Source organism: Panthera uncia (genome assembly GCF_023721935.1).
Source record: "Panthera uncia isolate 11264 chromosome C1 unlocalized genomic scaffold, Puncia_PCG_1.0 HiC_scaffold_3, whole genome shotgun sequence".
In the NCBI taxonomy this organism is placed as follows: Eukaryota; Metazoa; Chordata; class Mammalia; order Carnivora; family Felidae; genus Panthera; species Panthera uncia.
The window spans coordinates 58677520-58703054 of NW_026057584.1; the positions used below are offsets into that span (position 1 = coordinate 58677520).

The following is a 25535-nucleotide window of genomic DNA, read 5'->3' on the forward strand; positions in this document are numbered from 1 at the left end:
ATGAAAAAAGTGTGAAAAAATTGTAACTGATTGAGATTTAATGTTCTTAGTCCCTGCCCCTTAACCTTGTACCAGCAGGCTGAGAATTCTGCTTAGCTGGGGAGGCACATTCTGTGTCCACTTCATTTGTGGTAAGCAGGATAATAGACAAGGAAAAACGTCCTGGAGGGTAGAGCTAAGAGGCATAGAGAACACTGCTGAGAAACTCCTCCTAGTGATCAGAGTATACCCTGCCCCCACCCCGTCTGTTCAGCGAGGTTTATGAATTACTATGAACCACTGACTGTTGTGTCTCCTGTTCCCTTTCTTTTGAGTGAGAGTGGTTTTCTATGGTTATACTTAACCTCATTCTTACCTCATTTTTATGGTTATACTTATATTTACATATATCATTGTGTATTTTTTATGTGTAGGGAGAGATAGATAACTTGTTTTAGTAAATAGGTTTCTGTGAAGAGGGACCACATCTGGATCTGATAGATTATTTCCATACCATCAACAGATCCTGGTCTTTGAGCTTAATGCTATTACTAGATGGAATTTTCAGGTTGTGTTCTACAGGTAGGGGACAGGTGTATTCCTCTTGTAGGAAGGAGAATAAATTAAATGTTTGACCACGAAGGGGACTTGGGAGTCAGGATTCTTCATAAATAGTCCAATTCTGTTCTCTTGATGTTTCCTGTCATTTTTGAAGTCAGGTGTGGCCATGTGAATTATGGCCAATAAACTGAATTGAAATTTAAAAGCAGGATGTTGTTTACCACATTCCTTTTTACCTTGTTCATCAAGGCAGTCTTGGAAGTGTGTGTCAGGTAGCATTTAGGTTCATGAGGGACTGATGAGCCAGCCGATCCCCCCTGCAAATCTGAATTGGATATGTAAAATCAGTGAGAAATAAATAATTTTGTTGTGTCAAGCCATTGAGATTTGGGATTGTTTATTACTGTAGCACAACCTTACTAGTCCTGATTGATGGGTTAGATTATAATTTTAGTGACAGTAGGTGCTCATTAAATGTTTGGATTGAAGACATTGGAATCTAAGGGCAAAGGAAAATGGATAAATTCTAAAACTGCTGAGGTGCGGCTTTTCGGTTTATTTTCCTTGTGATAGCCAAGCCCAAGAATGACAAGGTGCTCCTCTTATGTAGGTGGTATGGCAAAGAGATGATGTTAGGTAGAAGACAAAGGAAAAGATAGAAAAACAGTGAAACTTTTAACATACAACTAAACATAATTGTTCAAAGTTGTACATAGGTGGTGTGGTTTCCTATTCCTGATGATAGCAACTCAAGTTAAGATTGTTGAAAATCCACAGAAAGTGTTGTTGAATAATCCTTAGGGGGAAAAATAGGCATTTCTGAGACATTGAGGAAAAGGAATCTTTTGTTTAAATGGAGAATTTTTTTTTAAATGAGGCAGGGGAAAAAACCCCAAACTATTATTTTTTCTAGCCATATAGTGGTAGCAATATGGCTATCAGAACCTCAGTATGTAAAACTGACCTCATGGAGTTGCTCTGATTTACATGAGGACCTGGGACCCTACGTATTCATTTTCTCTACTGACAGATTTACAGTTTATAGTGTCCTTTAAAGACAGTTTGAAAGCCCTTAAGCTGCAACAGGTATAGCCACTGTGGCATAGTTTTTGGAGTTTCTTAGGAGAAGCCTCAGGAGAAGCCTTAGGAGAAGCCTCAGATTCTTTAGGCCTAATTTTTCCAGTATTCAGATACAATTTTTAACAAACTTGGCTGATTTCCAGTTTCAAGTTGGGTTAGAAGATACACATTAGAAAGGATAATGGGTGTGTAGCTTGGGAGACAGGGTTGATATCACTAGAGTTGGGAAGAAGGCAAAAAAAAAAAAAAGTAGATATATGAAATAAAAAAATGGAATTCTGGACTTAGTGCAGTGTTCTAGGGCTTGTCCAGTACCAAATTATTTTAATAATGAATTGCAGTCATTAAAGATTAAATAATATTTTCAGGTTCTGCTAAAGAAAGTAGGTAAGTGTGTAATTATTTCTGGAGAGATTTCCATTCAGAATATGGTACCCTGTGGTTATCTTGTAAACTACCATCCTAAACAACTCATGCCTTGAAGGTTTTGAATTTTAGAAGTTTTCAGTGTATTTTTAAAGTGATTCGAAGGGCACCCAGGAGCCTCAGTTGGTTGAGTGTCCAACCTCGGCTCAGATTGTGATCTCATGATTCGTGAGTTCAAGCCCTGCAAACGGGCTTTCTGCTGTCAGTGCAGAGCCCGCTTTGGATCCTGTGTCCCCCACCCCCACCCCCCATGTCCCTCCCTCTCTTGTGTGCGTGTGCTCTCTCTCTCAAAAATAAATAAACATTAACAAAAATAAAGTGGTATACAAATAAACATTGAAGTAGTAGATAACACTCTTCTCCAGTGTTTAATTTTAAGTTTTTATAATTAAAACTTAATGAAAAGAGCCTACCTTATTTAAATTTGAGAAAATGAGTTTATATTATGCTGTATTCCATTGCCATTGTATTTCAAGAAGTTATGATAATATGTAGTATCTAAAAAGCATAACTGAAATCTGTAATGACGATTTTTTAAAGAAATATATTTTTAAAAATTTTAGTTAACATGCAACTCAGTATTGGTAAAGAGATATTTTAAGAGAGGATTGCAAACCATGTATTTTAGAAGAGAGTTCTTGCAACATGAAATGAGAATGACTTAGTAATGAAATCAATGTAGAATTTTTTTTTTTTTTTTGCTTGCATTCTTGATGAGTAATGAAACATGTATATATCTGAACATGGAAGAAGTTTATTGGGTAGCTGGCATGAAAACTGAGAATAGGATTGTGTGAGGTGAGGTTAAAGAATCATACATAACTTTTTGATTGCTGTTTTTGTAGATTTCCACTCTTGCTTTTTTACTAAGGAAAAAGAGTTTTTTTAAGTGTAATTTTGTCATCATATACTTAGACTAGGAAGTTGTTTCCAGGGATAGAATATTTAGAAATTAGGTGGTAAGAATGTTAATTAACTTCTGTAAGATCCAGCTTATGTTAGGGTCACAGTTTTGAATAAAGAGCAATGTTTTATCTCCCAGTTTAAGTATTTAATATATTCGTAATATGTCACTTCAGTTCATCTTCAGTTGTCTCCGAAAACTGAATCTACTCTTAGAATGAATGTTTGGTATTATTAGGGTATGAATAGAGAGAGTTGTGATAACCACTTGTAACAGATCACTTTCTTGCTGTTCCTTAGCAGTCAAGGATTATTGGAAACTCATCCTTTTTGGTTTTTTAACCTGGGGATGTGGCAGAGAACAACTTTTATCTTTTTTTTTTTTTAAACTTTAGAGTAACTTTAAAGTAGTCTTTTCTTATCTGAGGAAGAGAGGAAAACTAGTCTGTAAAACTTATGGGGGAAGGGAGGAGCCTTATACTGTCTGCAGTACTGTCTTATATTGATGTGTATCCTTTACAGTTATTCTGAACTTGTTATCTGTGACATTGAAGATTTTATCTGTGAGGTTCCTCAAATGAAGTCCTCTATGGTGGGAAGCAACAGGGAAGATTTTTCCAGATTTTTTTTTTTATTGTAAAAAGCACATGACATTAAATGTGCCATCTTAACCATGTTTAAGTGTATAGTTCTGTAGTTAACACTCAACCTTCATGGGACAGATCTCTAGAGCTCTTCCTCTTGTAAAACTGAGACTCTGTATCCATTTCCCATCTTCCCTCTCCCTAGTGCTTAGCAACCACCTTTCTACTTTGTTTCTGTGATTTTGGCTACTTTAGATACTTCATATTAGTAGAATCATACAGCATTTGTTCTTCTGTGAATGGCTTATTTCACTTAGCATATAATGTTTTCAAGTTTATCCATGTTGTAGCATGTGACAGGATTTCCTTTTCTTTTTTTTTTTTTGTAAGGCTGTACAATATTCCATTGTAGGTATATACAACATTTTCTTTATTCTCCCCAGATTTTAAAAGTCACATTAATTTCATTTGATCAAACTACAGTTAAAGACATATATTCATATGTAAGGAAGCTAACTTTACTTAAGCTACTTTTCCTGGGAACTAACCCTGGTAGAGAACCGATTTTTAGCAATAGTTGGAGTATGTTTTGCATAATTTTTTTTCCTTGTGTTCTGACTCTATCCATTTTTGATTATGTGACTTCTAACTACTTGAAACTACTAATGTTTGTTTTCTTATCTATTAAGTAGAGGAATATATATTAAGTGCTTACAGTAGTGTCTGAACAAGGAGTAAATCTTAAGTGTTATTTGATAGAACACTGCTCCCTTTAACAGAGACTTAATATTTTACTGTTTACAGTATATTAATTGCAAGTCACATAGCCTTTTTCTCATATATTTGTGGTATGGTTATAAAGTGAAGTCTTCTATGAGGCATATTAGAAAATCAGTTATTTCTAATTATGTTTACATTTGTGTGTGTATCTGACAAGCTTCTCTTGTCTATATTTACTAGGATGAATAATCCTATTGTATAATCTCCACTTGGGTAGAAAAGCTTCGAAGATGATTCTGAAAACTGCTATAAAAAAGAGAAGGGGAGGATTTGAAAAAGATTAGTAGAGATGAAAGATTAATTTTAAGTAGGGGGAAGGGAGCAGTCATAGAAGAATAATCTAGGTTTAGAGAGATAGGATTTGTGGGAAAGAGATTGCTTCATGTTAAAGCACAGATAATATATGTACATATATTTTGTTTAAAATAAGTAAAGGAATAAAGTTTGGTTTTAAAACTTTCCCCTAAAGTGTTAATTTCTTTTGATTAGACTAGCACAGTTATATTTCTAGGAATCAATGTCTGGAGTTTAGAACTAGCTCCTTGAAAGAAAAATTGGAAAAAGAGACTTGGTAGCTCTCACATATCCTTAGGAATCTGAATAATTATGAATGTGAAAATCTAATTAAAATAATATATGAGATCTTGTAGGATTATCCTATAATTCTGTTCAGGTGATTTTTTTTTTTATGGCAGGTGAAACTGATTAAAGGGAAAATGTAAATAAAATAAACTTTAGAATCAAATGAAATAATTTCGTCAGAGCTTAAAAAATTGAAGGCAGAATATGAAAGCCTTTGATAAGAACAACAAAAATCCTAATGATATACTATTGATAAAGGAGAATATCTCATTTTATCAACAGTATGGTAATTCATATTTATCTAGTATTATTTATTTAAATTAAATATGCATATTCCAGACTTGATAAACCAGTTAAGAATGTATCTTAAATATTCTATTAGCTCTGTTGATAAATAGTCTTAGGAGGAAGCGTTTAGCATTTTCTGGTAATATTTTTAATAGAAATCTATGCATGTCCTGGGTTATTAATGCCTGACTAATATTGATTATACATACAGATTACCACTGGTGCCTTCATTGATTCCATGTCAGCTCTGTTTGTGTTACATATGATATGCCTGCTCACTCTCTCTTTTTACATGCTTTTAGCACGATGCTGCGTATTGCTATTTATATATCCTTGAATTGAATGAATTTATATTTTCTGATTTTAACTAAATAACCTTTAAAGTGGACGAGTGTCTTTAATATCCATGTAAAGAAGCCATGCATTGACTAGCAAAGAAAATGAAGTTATCACTGAACACCCAAGAAAATGGCAGAGTAGTCACTTTCTATCTGCTATTGATAACATTGAATCTTGCCCTAAATATTTTGTTGTGGCATTATCTAATATTGAGCCATTGTAATTAACAATAAAATTAAAATTGTTAATCTCTTACATGTATTTGTTTTCTAATATTTTATAGTCAATTAGAGTGTATATGCTTAATATTTATGGGGTGCATATTCACAGCTTTACTAATAGTGCCAATCAAAGATTTGGAGACCACTGGCTGGCTTTATCTTCCTAATCCACAAAAGCAGCCAAACTTTCTTTCCTCCTTCCTTCCTTTCTCTTTCTCTTTTTCTCCCTCCCTCCCTTCCTTCCTATTTTGTTTTATTATGGTAGGCCATGAAAACAACCATAAACGTGAGACAATACTGCCATATACCAAGCCAGATGAAAAGGAAATTTAAACATTTTGAGGTAGAGAATAAATATAATTTTGAAAATAGTGCCATTGGGGCACCTGGGCTTAGTTGATTAAGCCTTTGACTCCTGATTTTGGCTCTGGTCATGATCTTGGGGTTTGTGAGTTCTAGCCCTTGGGATTCTCTCTCTCTCCTCCCCCCCCACCCCCACTTGCTCTCTCTCTCAAAATAAATAAATAAATAAACTTAAAAAAAAAGTGCTGTTTATTTTAACATTCTTTTTTTTTAATGTTTGAGAGAAAGAGAAAGCGTTGCACATGTGCACCAGCAGGGAGAGGCAGAGAGAGAGAGGGGAATAGAGAGAGAATCCCAAGCAGGCTCCATGCTGTCAGTGCAGAGCCTGGCATGGGGCTTGATCCCACCAACCATGAGATCATGACAACCAAAATCAACAGTCAGATGCTTAACCAACTGAGCCACCCAGGCACCCCTCTTTGAGAATTTCTATTTATATTGCTTCAATTTTTTTTTTTGCATTTAAACTTGTTTTTTCTTATGTACCCAAAGTCCTTTCAAATAAGCACATTTGTTTTTTTAAGCATATTCATTTTTTATATTGTTAGTATATATTAATACATGTATTTGCTACTAGACATGCTAAATCTGCCTTTGTTGGCTAGCTTAGGAATTTCAGTGACATTCTTAGAATGCTTGCTTTCCCAGCATAACTCTTGGGAAGTGTCGTATGTACTTGTTTGCAATTCATCTTTCATTCTTTCAATCTACTCTAGGCAGGATTGTGTCCTAACTTCTCTACTGCAACAGTCTTTGTCAAGATCACCAGTGATTACCACATTTTTACATCCAAAAGTCATTTCTCAGTCTTCATTTTACCTGACTCATCAAGCACTGACACCTATGATTATGTTCTTGAAATGACTGCTTCACTTGCTTTCTGGACACTAGTTTCCTCGTGTCTCTGGCTGGTTCCTTTTAGTCTCCTCTACTTGTGAACGTTGAAGTGCTCAGGGTTTCCTTTTATCTGTATTCCATTCCAAGTCACTCTCAATAATCAGCTGTGTATGCTGATGGATGTCCAAATTTATATCTGCAGGGCATGCTTTTGCCTGAACTCCAGAGCCATCAACTGCCTGATGAGCATCATCATTTGGTTATTTCATAGGCACCTCCAAACTTTCATATCCAAAAATGGGGGCCTGATTGGCACCCTTCTCCCACAATCTTTTCACCTTCCAGTCTACCCTATCTCAGTTAATGGCAGCTCCATCTCTTTTATTACACAGCACAAAAACCTTAGAATTGTCTTTAACTCCTTTCTTGTTCTCAACACCTCACAAAAAAACCTGTTAGTAATAAACAGGTTGTTAGCAAATGTCATGGACTCTACCTGACTGGCCAGTCCTTACTACTTCCTCAATAACACCTTAATTTTAGGCCACTGTCATCTTTTGCTTTGGTAATTATGTATTAGCTTCCTAATTTAATTAGTTTCCCTACTTATGCCCTTGTTCCCAACAGTCTCTTTAATGCAGCATCCAGAGTGATACTGAATTTATTTTAGTAAGATGTAATTTAAATTATATCACCCTTCTACTCCTAATGCCTTGGTGGCTTCCCTCACTCTGAATGAAATGTAAAGTCCTTATAATGGTCTGTGAGGTAATATGCAATGTGTAACATCATATATGATCATCTCTCCTCCTCTTCCACATTTTTACTTTGTGATCTTATCTCTTACTACACTTTCTCCATATTCATTTCATTCTACCCACACAGGCCTCTTTGCTTTTCCTTGAATACACCAAACATGCATCCAACTTGCTTTTCCTTCTGCCCAGAATACTTTCTTCCACCTTGCTCATCCTTTGCCTCCAGGCAGTTTTCTCTGACCCCTCTATTTAAAACAGCTAGTATTTCACTCCTTTCACTTCCTGCTCTCTTTACCATTCTCATTACACTTTATCACCTAAAATGTTGTGTATTTACTTAATTGTTCTGTCTTCTCGCAACTAAATAGGAAACTTGATGAAGGTAACTGTTGTATTAACTGTTTATCCTTAGAACCTACAACAGTGCCTGGCACATTATTGTCACTCACATACTTGTTGAGTGAATAATATTATATTCTAAACTTCAGTTTATGGACTTAATTTTTAGAGCACACTCATCTCTTAAAGGTTTTGTTTTGTTTTGTTTTGTTTTGTTTTAAATTCCTATGTTGGGGGAAGGTGTTAGTTGATTATAAGGAACTACAGATGAAGCCGCAACAAAAGAAGCTGATTGACACAGAATTCCTAAGTAATCTATAGATTACTCAGAAAATTTTTTATTTAGAATAATATTTATATTGAAGTATAATACACATTCAGAAAAATGTAAAATCATATGTGTGTACCTTGATGAATTTGTATAGAATGAACACCTAGGAAAAATTACCCAGATTAAAATATAGGACATTATCAACAAACCAGCAATCTCCTTAGACCCAGTTATTACCCCTTTTTAAAGATAGGCAGTCACTGTAGAGTAGTTTTACCTGTGTTAATAAGCTTTATATAAAAATAGAATTTCTAGAGAGAGAAAAAATGTGAGCCTTTTGTTTTAAATTATGTTTGTGACATTCATTCCTGTTGCATATAGGTTGTTAATTTTCATTGTTTTAACACATTTAACTGTATGAATGAATATATTATGATTTATTTTCCATTCTAATACTGGTGGACATTGGAATTGTTTCATTTAGGGTGAATTTTTAGTGTATGCATTTCTGTTGGAGTGAAATTGCTTAGGTTATAGGGTATGCATAGGTTTAGTTTTAGAAGATGTGGTCAAAAGGTTTTCTAAAATTATACCGATTTATACACCCACTAGCAGTGTGGGAGAGTTTTAGTTATTCCACTACTTTGCCAACAGTTGGCCTGGTCTGTTTTGAATGTTAGCCATTGTGGTGGTATGATACCTCATTGTGATTTTGCTTTTTATTTTCCTGATACCTAATAATATTGGGTACTTCTTCATACTTGTATGATCTATTTTGATGGATTATTACTTCCCTTTCCTCTGAGCCTTATAAATAGATTTCTAAGAATGATTAGGTACCACACGTAAGACATTAATAGAGCACAGTAAAAAATATTTTCCTGTCGTCTACACTCGGCTATTGAGGAAGATGTAACCTTGACTGCCTAGTACTGGAGACTTATTTTTAAGGTGTCTGTAATTAAAATGATATGCAGTTAGCAAAGGGGAATTATTTCCAATTTATTGGATTAATTAATTTTATCATTAAGATTCTAAAATACCCCAGATTGCGTATGAACAAGTGGAGTGATTTAAAATTGGTGTAACACATTTTGGGCAATTAATCTATTATTTTTAGTGAACACTTAGTGGTCCTGTCCCTATGAAATGACTTTTAATCTTATAAAAAAAACACTTCTCTTTATGTATTATTTGCAGATAGAAGGAGCACAGAAAAGCAGAGGGCAAAGTCTCTCCAGGTAGATTATTGCCTATATTGGAAGTTCCTCCTTAGGGAAGTTTTTGTTCATTTAGTCAGATTGTATTTTCTGAGCACTTTGGAGTGAAGCACTCAATATCTAAAGGGATATATGAGCCAATAAATATAATTCTACCATAAGTATATATAAAAGAGATGACATTTGAAGTAGCCTTTAAGGATAAATAGAGGTTAGTTCGATGAAAAAGGAAAAGAGATAGAAAACAGTCCAGGCAAGATGCACACACAAAGGAGTGACGTTAAGAGAGGGCATGTATTCTGAAAATGGTGAGAATTTCACTGTTTTTTTTTTTGTTTGTTTGTTTGTTTGTTTGTTTTTTGTTTTGTTTTGTTTTTTTTATTTTGAGGGAGAGAGTGCAAGTGGAAGAGGGGTAGAGAGAGAATCCCAAGCAGGCTCCCACTGATGTGTGTGGGGCTTGATCCCATGAGCTGTGAGATGATGACCTGAACCAAAATCAAGAGTCGGATGCTTAACCCACTGAGCCACCCAGGAGCCCTGAGAATTTCAGTGTTTTTAATAGTGAGGTTTGGAAGACCAGGTTGGGGCCAGGTTGAGAACATTCTTGAATACCAAGTTAATGAGTGTGGTCTTTATACTGTAGAAAATAGAGAATTAGTGTAAGTGTGGTTATCAGGAAGGTGATGTCATTAGATTTTTATTTAAGAAGAACATTTTAGAGGCTGTGGAGAAGATGGATTAGCAAAAGAGGAAGATGAGAGGCTGGGAATGGACTGACAGGACTCTGCTAGAGTTGATAGTCCGAAAAATTAGGTGACTTGTAATGCTGTCAACTAAAGGAGATGCCAGGAGAAGGTTGGTTGGTGGACAAGATGGGTTCAATTTACATGTGAAGTATTTTTGCTTGTGCTGTATTCAGATTCAGTAAGAAAGGACACTAAATTGTGAGTATTTATGTCCACGACACAATGTTTAAACGTATTTTGTAGGTTCCAGTAAGAGAACTAGCAATGGGGGGCAGGAACGTGCTATATAATATCTTCATTCCCTCAGTTAAGTTGCATTTCATTCTTGCCCTCTCTCATCGATTGCTGTTTTTTTCTTCTCTTTGGTGTCTTCAAGTCTTCTGTCTGTCTAGACTGCTTTATCCATCCTTGATATTAGTATTTTGTCCTCCTTTTTACCTGCTGCCTCATCACAAATAATGTAAGATGAGCAGCTTTAAAAACATCTGATAAACTGCCTCATGTGTGGACTTCAAACTTACTCTACTCTGGATATGTGGTATCCATGTACTATGTCTTTTCTTTAACTTACAAAGCTAGTATTATGCAATATTTGTGCAAGTACTTATGTATCTGGTCATAGTGATACAGATGGGCATCAGATTATAAAGGAACAGAAGTCAATACACATTTATGTTGTGTATTTGGAGGAATTTTATATATAGTGTAATTCTTCATCTTTTCACTGAGGAAATAGAAACCAATTTTCCTTCAATTTCTAGCCATCGAATTCTCTCTGCATCTGGAGTCTAGCATTGTTCACAGCACATAGCAGCTAATTACTTATGGTATGAACGAATGTGCTTGTATCTTTTCTTACCTCATGTAATAGAGGGAGTTGTGGCTGTGCTCCATCAGCTGAACTTGTAGGGTCTATGGGTCATCATCCCCTCCTCACTTTTTAGGGGTTTCAAAATCCTGTATTTTCAACCAGTCTCTCTGTAATAGATCTTTCTCATAAGCATTTAAACATGTTCAAGTTTTTTGTGTCTTTAAAAATAAAACAAAACACTCCCTCCCCTTAATTCTCCTCTTTGGTCCTCTCAAGCGTCTATTGCCATATTTTTGTCTCTCTCTTAAACCAGACTTCTTGAAAAACTTGTCTGTACTTGTTATTAAACACATTCTCACTTCTTGCCCACTTTCTTAGTTTCTTTCTTAACTTATTTGCAGTATTTGATGTTGACCACTTCCTTTCTTTCTTGAAACACATTCTTTCATTGATGTAGCACATTTTCCTGGATACTAATTACCTTTGCAGGTTCCTCCTCTTTTGCCTGTTCCCTAAATGTTTGTATTCCTCACTGGCTACTTTCTTTTCTCATCCTCTTTATAGTCGTGGAGTGATCTAACCTACTTCTTTGGAAAGACTCCCATCACTGTATATATACCGATAATTTCTGTATCTCCAGCACTTGCCTCTATTTTGAGCTCCAAAGGTATAGGTCCTGCTTCTGTACTCGTTCAGACTCCATGGTCTTGAACCTTGAACTCATTAACTGTCCTTCTTTAATTCTACTTGGTCTTTCTCCGGTATTTCCTATTTTGGTGAATGGCACTGCTCTGTACCCTGTTGCCCATGCCATGCTTCCCTTTCTTCCTACTTTCCCCCCGATACTTTGTTGTGGTTATCCTGATAAAATAAACTAGTTTTGCACTGTTTGAGGTGTTTTTCTTGGTTGTTGGTTATACATTCTAGTTTTCATTAGTTTAAATTCAGCAGTTACAAGACACATTTGATTTTTTTAAAGCTATTTTTGCCCCAGTTATTAGTGACTAATTTTGGATTTAAAATAATAATTTTCCATTAAGATTTTTAGTTTACTACATAAATCAGAATAAAAATCTGTGAGAATTTGCTTTACCAAAGATGGTTATATTCAGTGTTTGTTTTAAATCCTGTATTGTTTCTTTAACAAAGTTTTCTGAGATGAAAAACCTCTTCGTTTTCATGTAGAAAATGATATTGTATCACTATCGATATAAAGATGTTTGGCTCTGCTGAGAAAATGACACAACTTCCTGCCATGTCCATTCTTCCTTACCATTGCCTCCTCATTTTGTTTCCCAATCTGGTTTGTAATAAAACTCCTTGAAAATAGAAACTGTCTCTCATATTTCTGTCTCCTTCCATAGTGACATTGTGGCCATTATAGATATTTTAGTAATGATGACTTAATTTAAAGGTTAGATTTGTGAGTAACAGTTTCAAGTGAATGATCCCTTCTTTTGCATTCCCATAGTACCTATTGATAGGAACGATTGATATAGGCTGTGAAGGGTTTTAGAATTTGCTCCAATCTGAATTGACTGTTGGATTTATTGATTAGCTGAACGAGTATATAATTGAAGTTTCAGATTGCTTGTGATTTAGCCTTAGCTTGCTTAAAAAAAAATGTCTGTCTTTCTTTCTTTCTTTCTTTCTTTCTTTCTTTCTTTCTTTCTTTCTTTCTAATTTACATCCAAGTTAGTTAGCATATGTAGTGTAATAATCATTTCAGGAGTAGATTCCAGTGATTCATCCCCTGTGTATAACACCTAGTACTACAAGTGTCCTCCTTTTAATGCCCCTTACCCATTTAACCCATCCCCCCACCCACAGCCCCTCCAGCAACCCTGTTTGTTCCCTGTATTTAAGAGTCTCTTATGTTTTGTCCCCCACCCTGTTTTTACATTATCTTTGCTTCCCTTCCCTTATGTTCATCTGTTTTGTATCTTAAATTCCACATATGAAAATTACTTTTCTTAATAAATCTTTTAAAAAGCAAGCTCTCATGCTCGCTTTATTCTCTTTTTGGCTGAATTCTTTGATATTTAGAGTAAGATAGAAATGAGAACCAATGATTATGTTTAGGACCAATGGTTATGTTCCATAGACATGATTTTTGACTTTTACATAGTATTCACTTTACCTTAGAGAGGCTCACATCTCATGCTTTTTGGGCCAGTGGGCTGCTTCTCATCTGTATTTGCTTTTTTCTTTAGATATTAGGATCAAGGAAGAAGAACCTGATCCTGAAGAGTGGCAGCTCAGTGGTGATTCTACATTGAATACCAATGATCTAACACACTTAAGAGTGCAGGTGGTAGATGAAGAAGGGGACCAACAACATCAAGAAGGAAAAAGACTTCGAAGGGTAGCTTGCACCTGTCCCAACTGTAAAGAAGGTGGTGGGAGGTATGCACACATGAAACATACTCTTTTTTTTTTTTTTTAAACACTGCTAATATCATCACCCTAATTTTTGAAATACTGCATGCAGTATCACTTAATTATGGGAAATTTCTCATTACATGATCATTTTGTGTGTATGTCTGTATGAGTGTGGTAGAAAAAGGGGACAAAATATATAAGATAGAATTTTCAGATCGAAGTGCCTTTTTTAAAACTAAAGTTACTTAATTTGCCTTAAAATAAAGAAATGTAACAGATGCCATTTAACAGGCCCATATGAGAAATTAGCCTATTTGCAAACCAGCAATGAGATTTGCCTAAATACAGATAAAGAGTTGATTTTTAGCTTGAGAATAGCAGTTATATAAAAATAAGTTCAGAAATAGTTGATAAGCATAAACATTTTCTATTTTCAACAGAAATGAATAATAAGCCTTAATGATGGAATTTTTTAAGAAAGTGGAACTGTAGTATTTTAATTCTGTACTTTAAAAAAATAAATGTTAAGGCAGAATAACATGACAGGAAAAACTCAAAACAGATCACTGATTATATTAAATGTGGATGGATTAAGCTTAATAATTAAGACCTTGAAACTCAGATTGTATTTTAAAAACAAAATCCAGCCTTATGTTAATTATAGGGAGCATCTCAGATAAATTGGCACAGGAATGTTGAAGGGGTGGAAAAAGATTTATTAGGCAAATGTTAACAAGAAAACTTGGATAGCAGTGTTACTGTCAGACAACGAAGGATCAGGGTGAAAATCATCACATGGTTAAATAGGGGTAGGTTTCTTAATAATACGAAGTTTTCACCAAAGGAGATTTAATAGTTATGATACTTTCCCCCCATAACATTGAAATATATAGAGAGCAGAAACTGATACGACTCTTAATGACATACTAATCAAATCCCTAGTCATAGTGAAAAGCCTTAACACATCTCTCTCAGAAATATGCCATAAATAGATAAAATATACTATTAACACAGTTAATGAGTTTAAGCTAATAGAAATAGAGCCTATCTGCCTTCGAGTTGGTGTCATTAGTTGATTTGTACATTGGCCAGCCCATTCACAATGATGGTAACAATGACTAATAACTGCTAACATTGAGGGCTTACTGAGTTTTAGATGTTAGAAAGTCTTATAAATGAGGCACAGAGAGGTTGAATGATTCTTAAGAGCAACATGCAACTGGGATTTAGACCCAATTTCTTACTCCAGACCATTAACCACTAAACTGTACTTACTACCTCTTGAGTGGATTTGCTTCTATATCAGATCCTTAGGTATTTTTGTTTACTGGGTAATTATTTGTTTGAAATATTATTTATTCTTTGACATGTTTTGGCCAGTTTAAGTTTGGTTAGACAATAACTTCTCTGAAATTTACTCTCCTTTTTAGAGGAACTTTAAAGATAAATTTGTTCGTGAAAGTCCAATCTAATTGAGGGTCAAGATCTGGCCTATATTTTACTTAACGCATTTTCTTGAAAATGAACTTCCTTTAGATTTGTATTTATTAAACTAATATGTGCTCATAAAAATTCAGAAATCTAGAAGAATATTAAAACAATACCAAACTTCTACCCCATGTCAAGATAACCATTATAACATTTTTGTATATATCCTTTCAGACTTTACATATCTTTTAAAGTGGAATCATTCTCACTGTTTACATGTCTGCTCTTATTTTGAAAATTTTTGTGACCATATTTCCAAGTCTGTATAGAGTCTACATCAAGTTTTTAATGGCTGTTAATATTGTTGTATGGATGCATAAGAATTTAACATCTTTTTTGAGAGTTTATTGCTGTCATTCTAATCTTACACATACATTTTTGCACCTTTGTCTGATTACTTCATCACTGTAAGTTGGCAGAAGTGAAATTGTTGGATCGAAGGGAATTGTCTGCTTTTCTATCTGTTTCAAGTTATACTCCTACCAGTGGTGTATGAAAGTATCTGCTTTCCCACACCCTTGCCAACACTGGATTTCATCATTTTTTTAATACCTTTTAAAGTCTGATATGAAAAATAATTCCTCATTATTATTTCATTTAGTATATTTTTTGTTACATTGTGAGATTGAACATTTTTTGGTGTGTTATTTTACCATTTTAAGATTTCTTTTGTGAATTGTCTTTTGTGAATCTGTTAATTCGTGTGTTTAACCATCATATGTGCAGGTATTTTTTCCTAGTTTTACATTGCCTTTCAACTTTGTCAGTGGTTTGTATAATGCATTGTTATACAAGTAAAAGAAGAGTTCTACCACTTAAAACTTTGCAAACTTTGTTTTATGCACAAAAGTTTTAGTGAATCAGTCTTTATGAAATACCTTAAAAAAAAGACTTATTTTTTCTAGAACTTTTGTGAGTTCATTTTTAAAAATTATTCTAAGCAATCAAAATGGAATTTCTTACGAAAAAAAACTATTGTTTCTTAGAGCTCATTTGAACAAACTTCAACTGATATATACATGACAGGCAAAATTGTATCATTGACAGTTGTTGCATCTAATTAATAGAAGCATAGCATATAGTAAATCCAGAGCATTCTAAAGGGTTCTGCAAAGGTGAGGTGGGCAGTACTTCAAACATTTTAGAATATTGGCCTTTTTTCCCTCAGCTATTAAAAATACACATATATCAAGTGGAATATTCAGAGAACAAAATTTTGTTTACCTTCTTGAGCAAGGTGTAAAATATAGTTAAATATTTAAAAATTGTATTCATCTGGGCATTTAACCAATATTTATTAAGCAGAACCAGCCCTCAGAAACTTTTTACTCTAGTGGAAGAGGCAGGTAATTTTAATAAAGTAGAATAAATTCTAAAAGCATTATTGTTATGTGGGGTTTGTGTGGATTAAACATCAGTCCATATTTTAAAAATTAAGTTATTTTGCAAAATCTGTCAGCAATTTCAGTTGGTGTCTCATTTCTTCCATTCCAAGCAAAAGAAAGTACTTGATTTACTTCACTTTTCTTAATTCCCATACTGAGAATTTAGCATTATTTATTGTGTCACTCTGTCTTGGCATTGCTAAACTATTGAGAACAAGTTTAGGCAATTAGGAATAGAAACTCAAAGTTGTTTGTTTTTTCTAGGTGGTATAGGTGTTAGTGGTTTGATTATGTAAATCAAGAAGAAAACTTACGACTAAATCTTTTATTATTACCTTTATATTTATTTGTTGAGAAAGTTCTTTTCCTTCACATCACGTGTCATAAATCCATATCTAACATATCTAGATCTTATCTTGAATAAAATTTCCTTTTTAAATAGAAATTTGGACCCGGGTGTTAGGCTTTTCCCTTAAATTAGATATATTTGTGTGCATCCTGTCCCCCTCCCCCCCCCCCCCCCCAAGATGCCTGTCCCATTTTCAAATAGTATTTCTCATTTTCTTAAAATTCAATTGAAAATACCTCTCCCGAGCTCTTTGGTTCTTTGAGAACCCAGATTTGTTGCTGTAATTTGTTACAATCTTGTGCTTTGTTAGTGCTCTCAAGCTAAATTTTGCTTAGTTAGTAAAGTATTTAGCACTTTTGAGTTTATAAAAGCACATGGATTCACCTGAGTGGTACACTTAGCATAGAGGCAAGAAGTCATGAGTACAAGAGTGAACTGAATTGGGTTCTCTGTGAAATTGCTATGGTGAACACAATATGTGAAATTGGTTTGTACACCAATAACCACAAACATTACTCTTTTTTCTTAGGGCTGTGTAAGAATAAAATAAGTTTTAAAAACTAAATTAAATGAAATATTGGCTTTGGTTAATACTTTGGCATTGCAGGTGAGCCAGAAAAACCTGTTTCACTCAACTCAGCTCTTGGAAGAGAGTTATAGAAATTGGGGGTGGACTGGAGCAGAAACTAGAATTGTGTTAGATTATGACGTCCTTGCCCTTAAGACAACAGCATGACTCCTCCTTGTCTTTACTTATGCTATTCCTCTGCCTGGAATGCCTTCCCTCCTTTCTATCTAAATCCTACCCACCTCTTCCACGAAGCCTTCTCTAACTACTGGAGCCCACATTGATGTCTCCCTGTTCAGAACACCTATGGCATCTAACAGCCAGCACTGCACCGTTTAGCACTGTTTGTCCTATGGCAATTTCACATGCTACTGAGTGTGAGTACATTAAAATATAAATGTGGGGAAATATGCATTTTTCCAGTAAAAATTGAAAAACGCTAGGTATAATATATAAAGGAGGATTTTCAGGCTTATGGACAGTTTACAGGCTATATACCTAGACTATGAGATTGGGGGAGGAGGGGAAGTCGGGGCGGGGGGGTCTTAAATGTACCTTTTTGTAATCTCAGAAACATTGCAGAGTTTATATGATTTTGACAGTGAGTCTAAAGTGTCATATTTTTTATAAACTCATTTTTATTTAGTAACCAGCCCAATTTTTTTTTTTTTTTTTTTAAAGCTTGGGAAATAACACTTTCTATAGTGTTTAATACTATTTGAATATCAGTTCTGGAATCAAGAAAGTTTTCTTCTTGCTTAGGCTAAAATACCTGTGTTCATTCATCTAAGCACATATCTCCCAAACCCTGTTCTTGGTATCAAATACTGAAATGTAACAAATGTCAAATTTTATGCTGTGGAGAAACTGTATTTTATTATATCTCTGATGTGTAATTTGGGGTATCTTTGCATGGTTAATATGAAAGGAATTTTAACTGTAAAGATAATTTTGATTTATATTTATTTTCTGTAGTGCTAAGGGAGCTATGACAGTAGCTTTGTCTAGATTTTTTTTTTTTACGATTTTCTCCCAAGTCTCCGTGTATATTCAGGGTGTGGCTATACAAATAAAGGAATAAATATGCTTAAGTCATGTTAATTTAAAGTCTGCTTAAGGTGCCTATCGTTTTTATTGTACCTGTGATTGGTTATGTAGTCATTTCTTGGTTTATTTAATTTTTAAATTAGCTGACATTGTGACTTTGAAGAGACTATTTAGTTTCTTATACCACTAGGACATGGATTGGGCCTATGCATTGAATTTGTGAATGGTTCTGACAGAATACTTAAGTAGCTTTATTTGTACAATCTTTCTTTGTGAAATGTCCTTTTAAATTATATAATTCTTGAGCATGTTTACATTTGGACAGCAATCACATTAAATCTGAAGTAAAATTAATAATGTGATATTACATGTTAGAGATATATGTGTGTGTGTATATATATATATATATATATATACACACACACATATATATATACACACACACACATTTTTTAAAATTTAAATTGATCTTAAATGGTCTTGGTTTCTGATTGACCTCATGGCGTTAACGTCTTCGATTTGAAATTCAGCTTGGGAATATAGAAGTAGTAATGTTTACTTGAATATTTCCATAGAAGTATATATTATTCTCTGTGTGTTTTTTAGAGGTACCAATCTTGGAAAAAAGAAGCAACACATTTGTCATATACCAGGATGTGGTAAAGTCTATGGGAAGACCTCACATCTGAGAGCTCATCTGCGTTGGCATTCTGGGGAGCGTCCTTTTGTTTGTAACTGGATGTTCTGTGGTAAAAGATTTACTCGAAGTGATGAATTACAGAGGCACAGAAGAACACATACAGGTTACTAATATTTACTTTTCACTGAAAAAAAAAAATGACTTATAGGGCATAGTATCTTGAAGTCCCCCCCCCCCCACATCTTACTGATCTGAATCTTTTAAAATATGACTAGTTACATTCAATTTTTATCTTCAGTAATACCAATTTAAGAACAGTAATTCCAAATAAGCCAATATGGTTTATCTTGTAAAATAGCATTTTATTTTATGCAGACTTTGGTTAGCTTTTTTTTTTATATAGTTAGCTTTTTTTGTTTTGTTGTAACGTTGTTTAATGTCTTAAGCCACATTTATGCAATTCTTATTTATTATGTTAACCTTTTAAATTAGTTGTCTGCTTTTACTCTTGATCTGTCTTTATTTTTCTTCAACATGCTAAAGAATAATTCTTTTTTTTTCTGATAAATTGAAGTATTTTACCTTTTCTTGTTTTAGTATCTGTGAGGTAAGCAAAAAACATTTCAATGAGGAATAACCAGGGCATTATTGATGGAAGAACTCTTCTGTTTGATTGTTTTTCATGGTATTGTGGGGTTGTTACATGAAATGAGCCTAGGAGTGACTCCAACTAAATCCTAACTTAATGTATCTTAGAGTTTTCTCCTGCTACCATATAATGGTCAAGGTGTTCATCAGTCTATGCTCAACACTGAAGAATTGAAAAATATATATTTATAGTCACAATAAAGCTTATTGTGAAATGAAAGTGTTGGTTCTAGATCTGGATTCAAATCCAGGTTCTCTGTTAGAGTAAGCAAATAAGCTGTCTCTCACTCTACTTTCACACCTTCTACATTGTCTTTAAATATATAAAATAACCTGTGAAGTATTTGGTAGTATACATATTACATGTGCTACTTATTTTCTGTCTTATTTGTCAGGTTAGACAGATGAGTTTAACCTGTTTCAAGCTGCAGCAAACAAAATAAGAAAATAGATCGAGTGTACTTAGAGACAGAGATCAGTGTTGCATGGGATAGTAAGACATTGTTGGGCAGTGGGCTGGGACCTTAAAGTGGCCTGGTAACAGAATTTTCCTCTGTGGAATTTGATCAGGATATAAAAAGGAATAACATAAAAGGGGACAAAAAAGTCTGTGATCAAATAAATGTGAGAAACACTGAGTTAAACAGGGTTTAGTCCAGCTACCTTCAAGGCAACACCTCTTAGGACCATTAATTGAACATTAAGAAGACTGTGCATCTCTTAAGTTGGGAGATGTAGTATGTGTAGCATTTCCCAGCCTCCTTTGATTGTTGTGCCATTTTCCATGGAGCATCTCTCAGGATTAATTCCAAAAGAAATTTTGGGAAATACCTTCCCAGAAGAATAGAATGATATGTGAATAGAAGAGGTGAGAGACCATTTGCCATGAGTGAAGGTGAGATTCTATATAGCACATTTCTGTTAAGTAGGATAGAGCTATGTTATGGAGGTCCTTTTAAGTTAGGCAGTAGAGAATCTATTTCATAATCTGCAAGTTATTCTTATATTTCCGTACCACTTAGTGTCATGGTGAAGTTTCACACTGATACGATTTGGTATTTAAGGAAGATTTGTCTGCCATTGACTGACTGGATAGGAGAGGGGGGGATAATGACTTAGGGTGTCACTGCAGCATAGTTCAGGCGTGAGGTCTGATGAGGACCTACTTAAGGTGGAGGTGCTGAAATAAGAGATAGGTAGATTTGTTTACTACTTGATTTCTCTCTGGATTCCTTTTAGATTTGCCTTTTGCCTTTTCCTCCAGTAATTCTCTTTTGTAGTTGTCTTCAACATAATAGAAGTTCAGTCAGTCTTTTGTATTTAAAAAAAGGATTTTATTCATACTGGGGAAATAAAGTTAGGCATCAGGGTCTTGAATTAACTATAACATGATGGTATATCAGGCTTGCTCTTGACTATTCCAGCTAAAATCACATCAGCTAGCCATCTCCATTATTCCTGGGATTATCAGTCTTATTGGAGCACAGGCTATGTTTTTGCTTTAATCTTAAGTACCCTGTGTAGTTCCTTGAATTCACATTTAAAAGGTTTAGTATCGTGGATATGACATGCTAATAATACCTTAAATATAGCTTAAAACAGTGTGCTCTTTGCAGATGGTCATTTTTTAGCTGTACGGTGTCTTCTAACAGATGTTTCAAAACAAACTATTGGCATAGCTGAGGTATTCAAGTCATATCCAAATATCAGTCTATAAGTTCGAAGATCACTTTTCATTCAGAAGTAAAGAGGACAGATTTATTTTGAGGGAAGAGTACTCTATGTGAGAAATCTTGCAAGGACAGCTCACGAAACGAATACGCTTTTAATGGAACTGAACTCTGCTTCCTGTCTCTGTCAGTGTTGGCTTATTTTCTTTCTCAGCAGATGATCAGTCTATTCATGTTGAATTTAAAAAACTAAGTAACCTAATTTCTTTTTAACAGGTGAGAAGAAATTTGTTTGTCCAGAATGTTCAAAACGCTTTATGAGAAGTGACCACCTTGCCAAACATATTAAAACACATCAGAATAAAAAAGGTATTCACTCTAGCAGTGCAGTGCTGGCATCTGTGGAAGCTGCACGAGACGATGCTTTGATTACTGCAGGAGGAACAACACTTATCCTTGCAAATATTCAACAAGGTTCTGTTTCAGGGATAGGAACTGTTAATACTTCCACCACCAGCAATCAGGATATCCTTACCAACACTGAAATACCTTTACAGCTTGTCACAGTTTCTGGAAACGAGACAATGGAGTAAATATTACACAAATACTTATTCATTGTGGTTATTTTTATACAGTAGTGAGAAGAATATTGTTCCTAAGTTCTTAGATATCTTTTTATTGATGTGCAAAAATTTTTGGATTGACAGTAACTTGGTTATACATGACACTGAAATGCCTTACTTTGTATGATATTCCATAGTATATTAAAAATGGTAAAATTGCATGGGTTTTGTAGGTACTTTTGGAATCTAGAAGAAATGAAATTTTACCAAGTTATATAAAGAGAAAATTGAATTTAACAATGCGAATGGTAGTCTAACCAAATGCATCAATCCTGTGTGGTTTAGTGTAAAAATGAGAACATGTTGGTATTTATCTATTGTAAGATAAAAAAAAAAGTTGGTGGGTGAAAGAAATCATGTTATGATAAAAAAATTTTTGTAATTTTCTTGATGACTGGAATTTTTATTATGCATAACTGACAAATCAAGTTTCCAAGCAAATGTTACATAGTGTAGGCTTTACTTAGCTTATCAATTTGTCATTTTGAAGCTAATTATTTTAATTAGGTTAACTATGTACAATATTTTAAGCATTACTCTTGTAAGATTTTGAAAACTACATTTTAACATGGAACTCTAGGGATAGTCCCTTTTAAAATCCTGTTGAAAAGCCATGTTTAAGATTTAATTTGCCAAAATAATGTCTTGTTAATATTCTTTCAATAACGAAGTTGGGCAATATAACCAATGTTTAAAAAAAAAGTTTAAAATGTATAGGTTGAGGCATTTGGGTGGTAAGAAAATGTTAAAGTGAATTATCCCTTTTCTTGAATATTGGAGGACCAAAAAAAATAAGGTGTATTGCGTCTTAGCAGTGATTTTTTTTTTTTTTTTTTTTTTTTTTAATCCAATCTTGTTTCCAAAAACCATATGTCTGCCAGGGCCTTAAAAGCCATCATGTAAATTACCAGTAAAGTATAACATATGCAAACATAAAATCACTTCCATAGTGACGATACTCCAACCATATGGATATTAGTCATAGAAAACTAGAGGTTTATGATATTTTTTTAAGTCTTTTTTTTTTTTTTTTTTTTTGTCTAGGTAGTCAGTCTGCACTTAAATATCAACCATTTTCCTTTTTTGCTTCTTCCCTTAAAATTTATATGTATCCAGTACATTTAATTGAGAAATGTATGTTTTTTATTATGCTGTATTTTCTTTTTATTTTTTAATTATTGTTTATATTTTCAATTATTAAAAAATGTACAAAATAAAGTTTCATTGCTGGTCTTGTAAGAGCTATACAATTTTCCTAAATGTATACCTATAACTGCAGCAGTTCACCTATTTCAAAATTTGGAATTCTGTTCATTTGTTATTCTTAAGACCACCTCAAACTTAAAGGCTACCTTATTGTACGTTTAAAGTGTATTATAACAGTGTGGTAGTTAATAAAACACTATTTTTTTTCTTTTGAGTTTGTTGTATTCCTATGCATTTAAAATATTTGCAGTGGTATGGGGTAAGAAAAATCTGTATGGTTCATTTTTCTTCACCTTTTTTCACAGATTCTTGATCTCAGACACTGAAATTATTGGGAGAAGGGATATTTACTTGAAAAGGGAGGAGTAGAGGCACTAGCAGATGACTGATTTTCTCCTGAAAATGAGCTCATTAAATAAAACTTTTGAAAAAAAAATCTTTTAATTCTAAGTCCACATTGATTCACATTAATTGTAATAATCCCATTTTGCAAACCTTGTTTTTATTTCCGCAGTTAAAGCAGTGCAGAATATTTTGATTCATTAAAAATGTGAGTTTACATGAAGATTCTTGAAAATGATAACATAAGACATACTTTGGTAACCGTGGCACGAGTTAGTTGAAAAAGTTATGTTTTGAGTTTGTGTAGGTCTAATCATGATAAGGGCAGAGTGAAAAGGAAAGGAAAAGTTAACAATATGACTGTATTTTGGATATTTTTAAATGAAAAATCCAGTTACTTTCCACGTGTTTCCAGTGGGGGTGAAGATTAAGATTTCCATTGTTTTCCAGGCCCAGTCTGACACTGTCAATAATATCTTTGAATGCATAGGACAACTCTAGATACACAGAAACACAGGCAGAGTTTTCTTTCCTAAATGTGAGACTTAAGCTTGTGATGTGAAATAGGCATTATTACTTGAATTATAGAAATTAATGGAATGTACAATTATTTTGAAGTTACAAGGATCATAATTTGAATCTTTAAACTCCAGTTAATTTTTAGAAGTTTTTTTATTACTGAAGATGTGTGAAAAGGATTATGTGAGAAGGTTGCTCACTTGAGCAAAATACCTATTAAGTCAGGGGATTAAAAATCTTTCTAGAGTGTGATAGTAGAGATGTTTTTAAATAATATTGAAATTTTACAGTAAGTTTATAGAGTGCTTTTGATCCATGAGTTTCCAAGCATATTTTATCAGTTCTTGGAGCATGAATACAATGAAGAACGTTAAGTAGTCCTAAAAATTATTTACACTTTTAGATTTTAAAGAGTGCCCACTAGGAATATGTCCGTGAGCTGTGGCTCTTTACCTAGCAAAAGAGTCAGTGTTCAGCCTCAGCCTAGGTCATTTCAAATATTTCTATTTTTGTATTTAAAAGTGCTGAATATATTGATCTATTTTTTTCTAGTTCTAGAATCTTAGTATTGTGTAAGAGTATATTTCTTAGTGCAAGTATACTCTTTAGTAGGTATTTCATCAATTGCTTTATTTTCGTGAAGGCCTAGAGGGTGCATATTCAGTATATTTACATGCAAATAATTCCTCTTTATCAGAACTATCAGAACGTAGTCACCTAGTCGGGTAGATGTCTGTACTCTGTATACCTCAACTTAAAGAAAATATCACAAGAAAATTTTATTTTCTGTATTTTGAGACTTAATGACTTTGAGAAGTAATGCAATTAACCAAAAAGCACATAAAGCTTTAAAGGAATACGTTGCAAAAGTCAGGTGCCCTGTAAGTAACATTGGGCAAAATAGTGAAAATGCTTAAGATACTTCAAAATAGTGGAAATACTTAAATAGTAAAAATACGTGTACTCATAAGTTGAAGGCATGTCAAACATACTTCATAGAAAATCATTTTTAGCCAGTATTGCATCAGAAAATGCTGGGAGCATTTTAAAACGTCCACAGGTCTTGCTGCATTTTTTACCTAAATCTACATTTCTGGGGATGGAGACTATATATGTATTTTGTAATAGCTCCGTAAGTGGTTCTGATAAACACTCCTGGGTTAGAATCACTTAAATAGAGCAAGCATCTTTGATCTCAAAACTTTTGTTTTATTAAAAATCTTGTATTCAATATAGCTTGAAATTTGTGGTTATTATTACTAATAGCATTTGGCTTTAACCCTATTAGTAACCGTTTGGTTTTTAGTTTTAATTAAGTTGGTAAGAATGTTTTTAATGTAAAAGAGCTATTTGGTTCACCAAATACTATGTTTAAAACTTTTTGCCATAAATGAGTAGCAAGTCTTTTGTCTGATACTGAGCACAAAATGAATTGGTTGATATTTTAAGTGAAATCACCTTCTCTAAAGTGTTGAAGACCCAAAGATACTGATTTTGGTCTTTTGGATAGATTTGTATATATTGTGATAAATATATACCAGCAGCGGATGCAACGTGCTCCAGAAATGTAGAGGAGGGAG

General features: G+C 33.8%; 1 protein-coding gene across 1 annotated transcript in view; it reads left to right on the forward strand.

The window, feature by feature from the left end:
* The window catches only part of SP3 (Sp3 transcription factor), a 59443-nt gene extending 36141 nt beyond the window's left edge, over positions 1 to 23302 (forward strand). The window contains exons 5-7 of the mRNA XM_049615992.1: positions 13302 to 13494; positions 18914 to 19110; positions 21542 to 23302. Of these exons, the coding sequence (XP_049471949.1) occupies positions 13302 to 13494; positions 18914 to 19110; positions 21542 to 21858 (707 nt within the window). The 3' untranslated portion in view covers positions 21859 to 23302. The remainder of the gene's footprint in view (positions 1 to 13301; positions 13495 to 18913; positions 19111 to 21541) is intronic.
* Positions 23303 to 25535: the final 2233 nt, after the last annotated feature.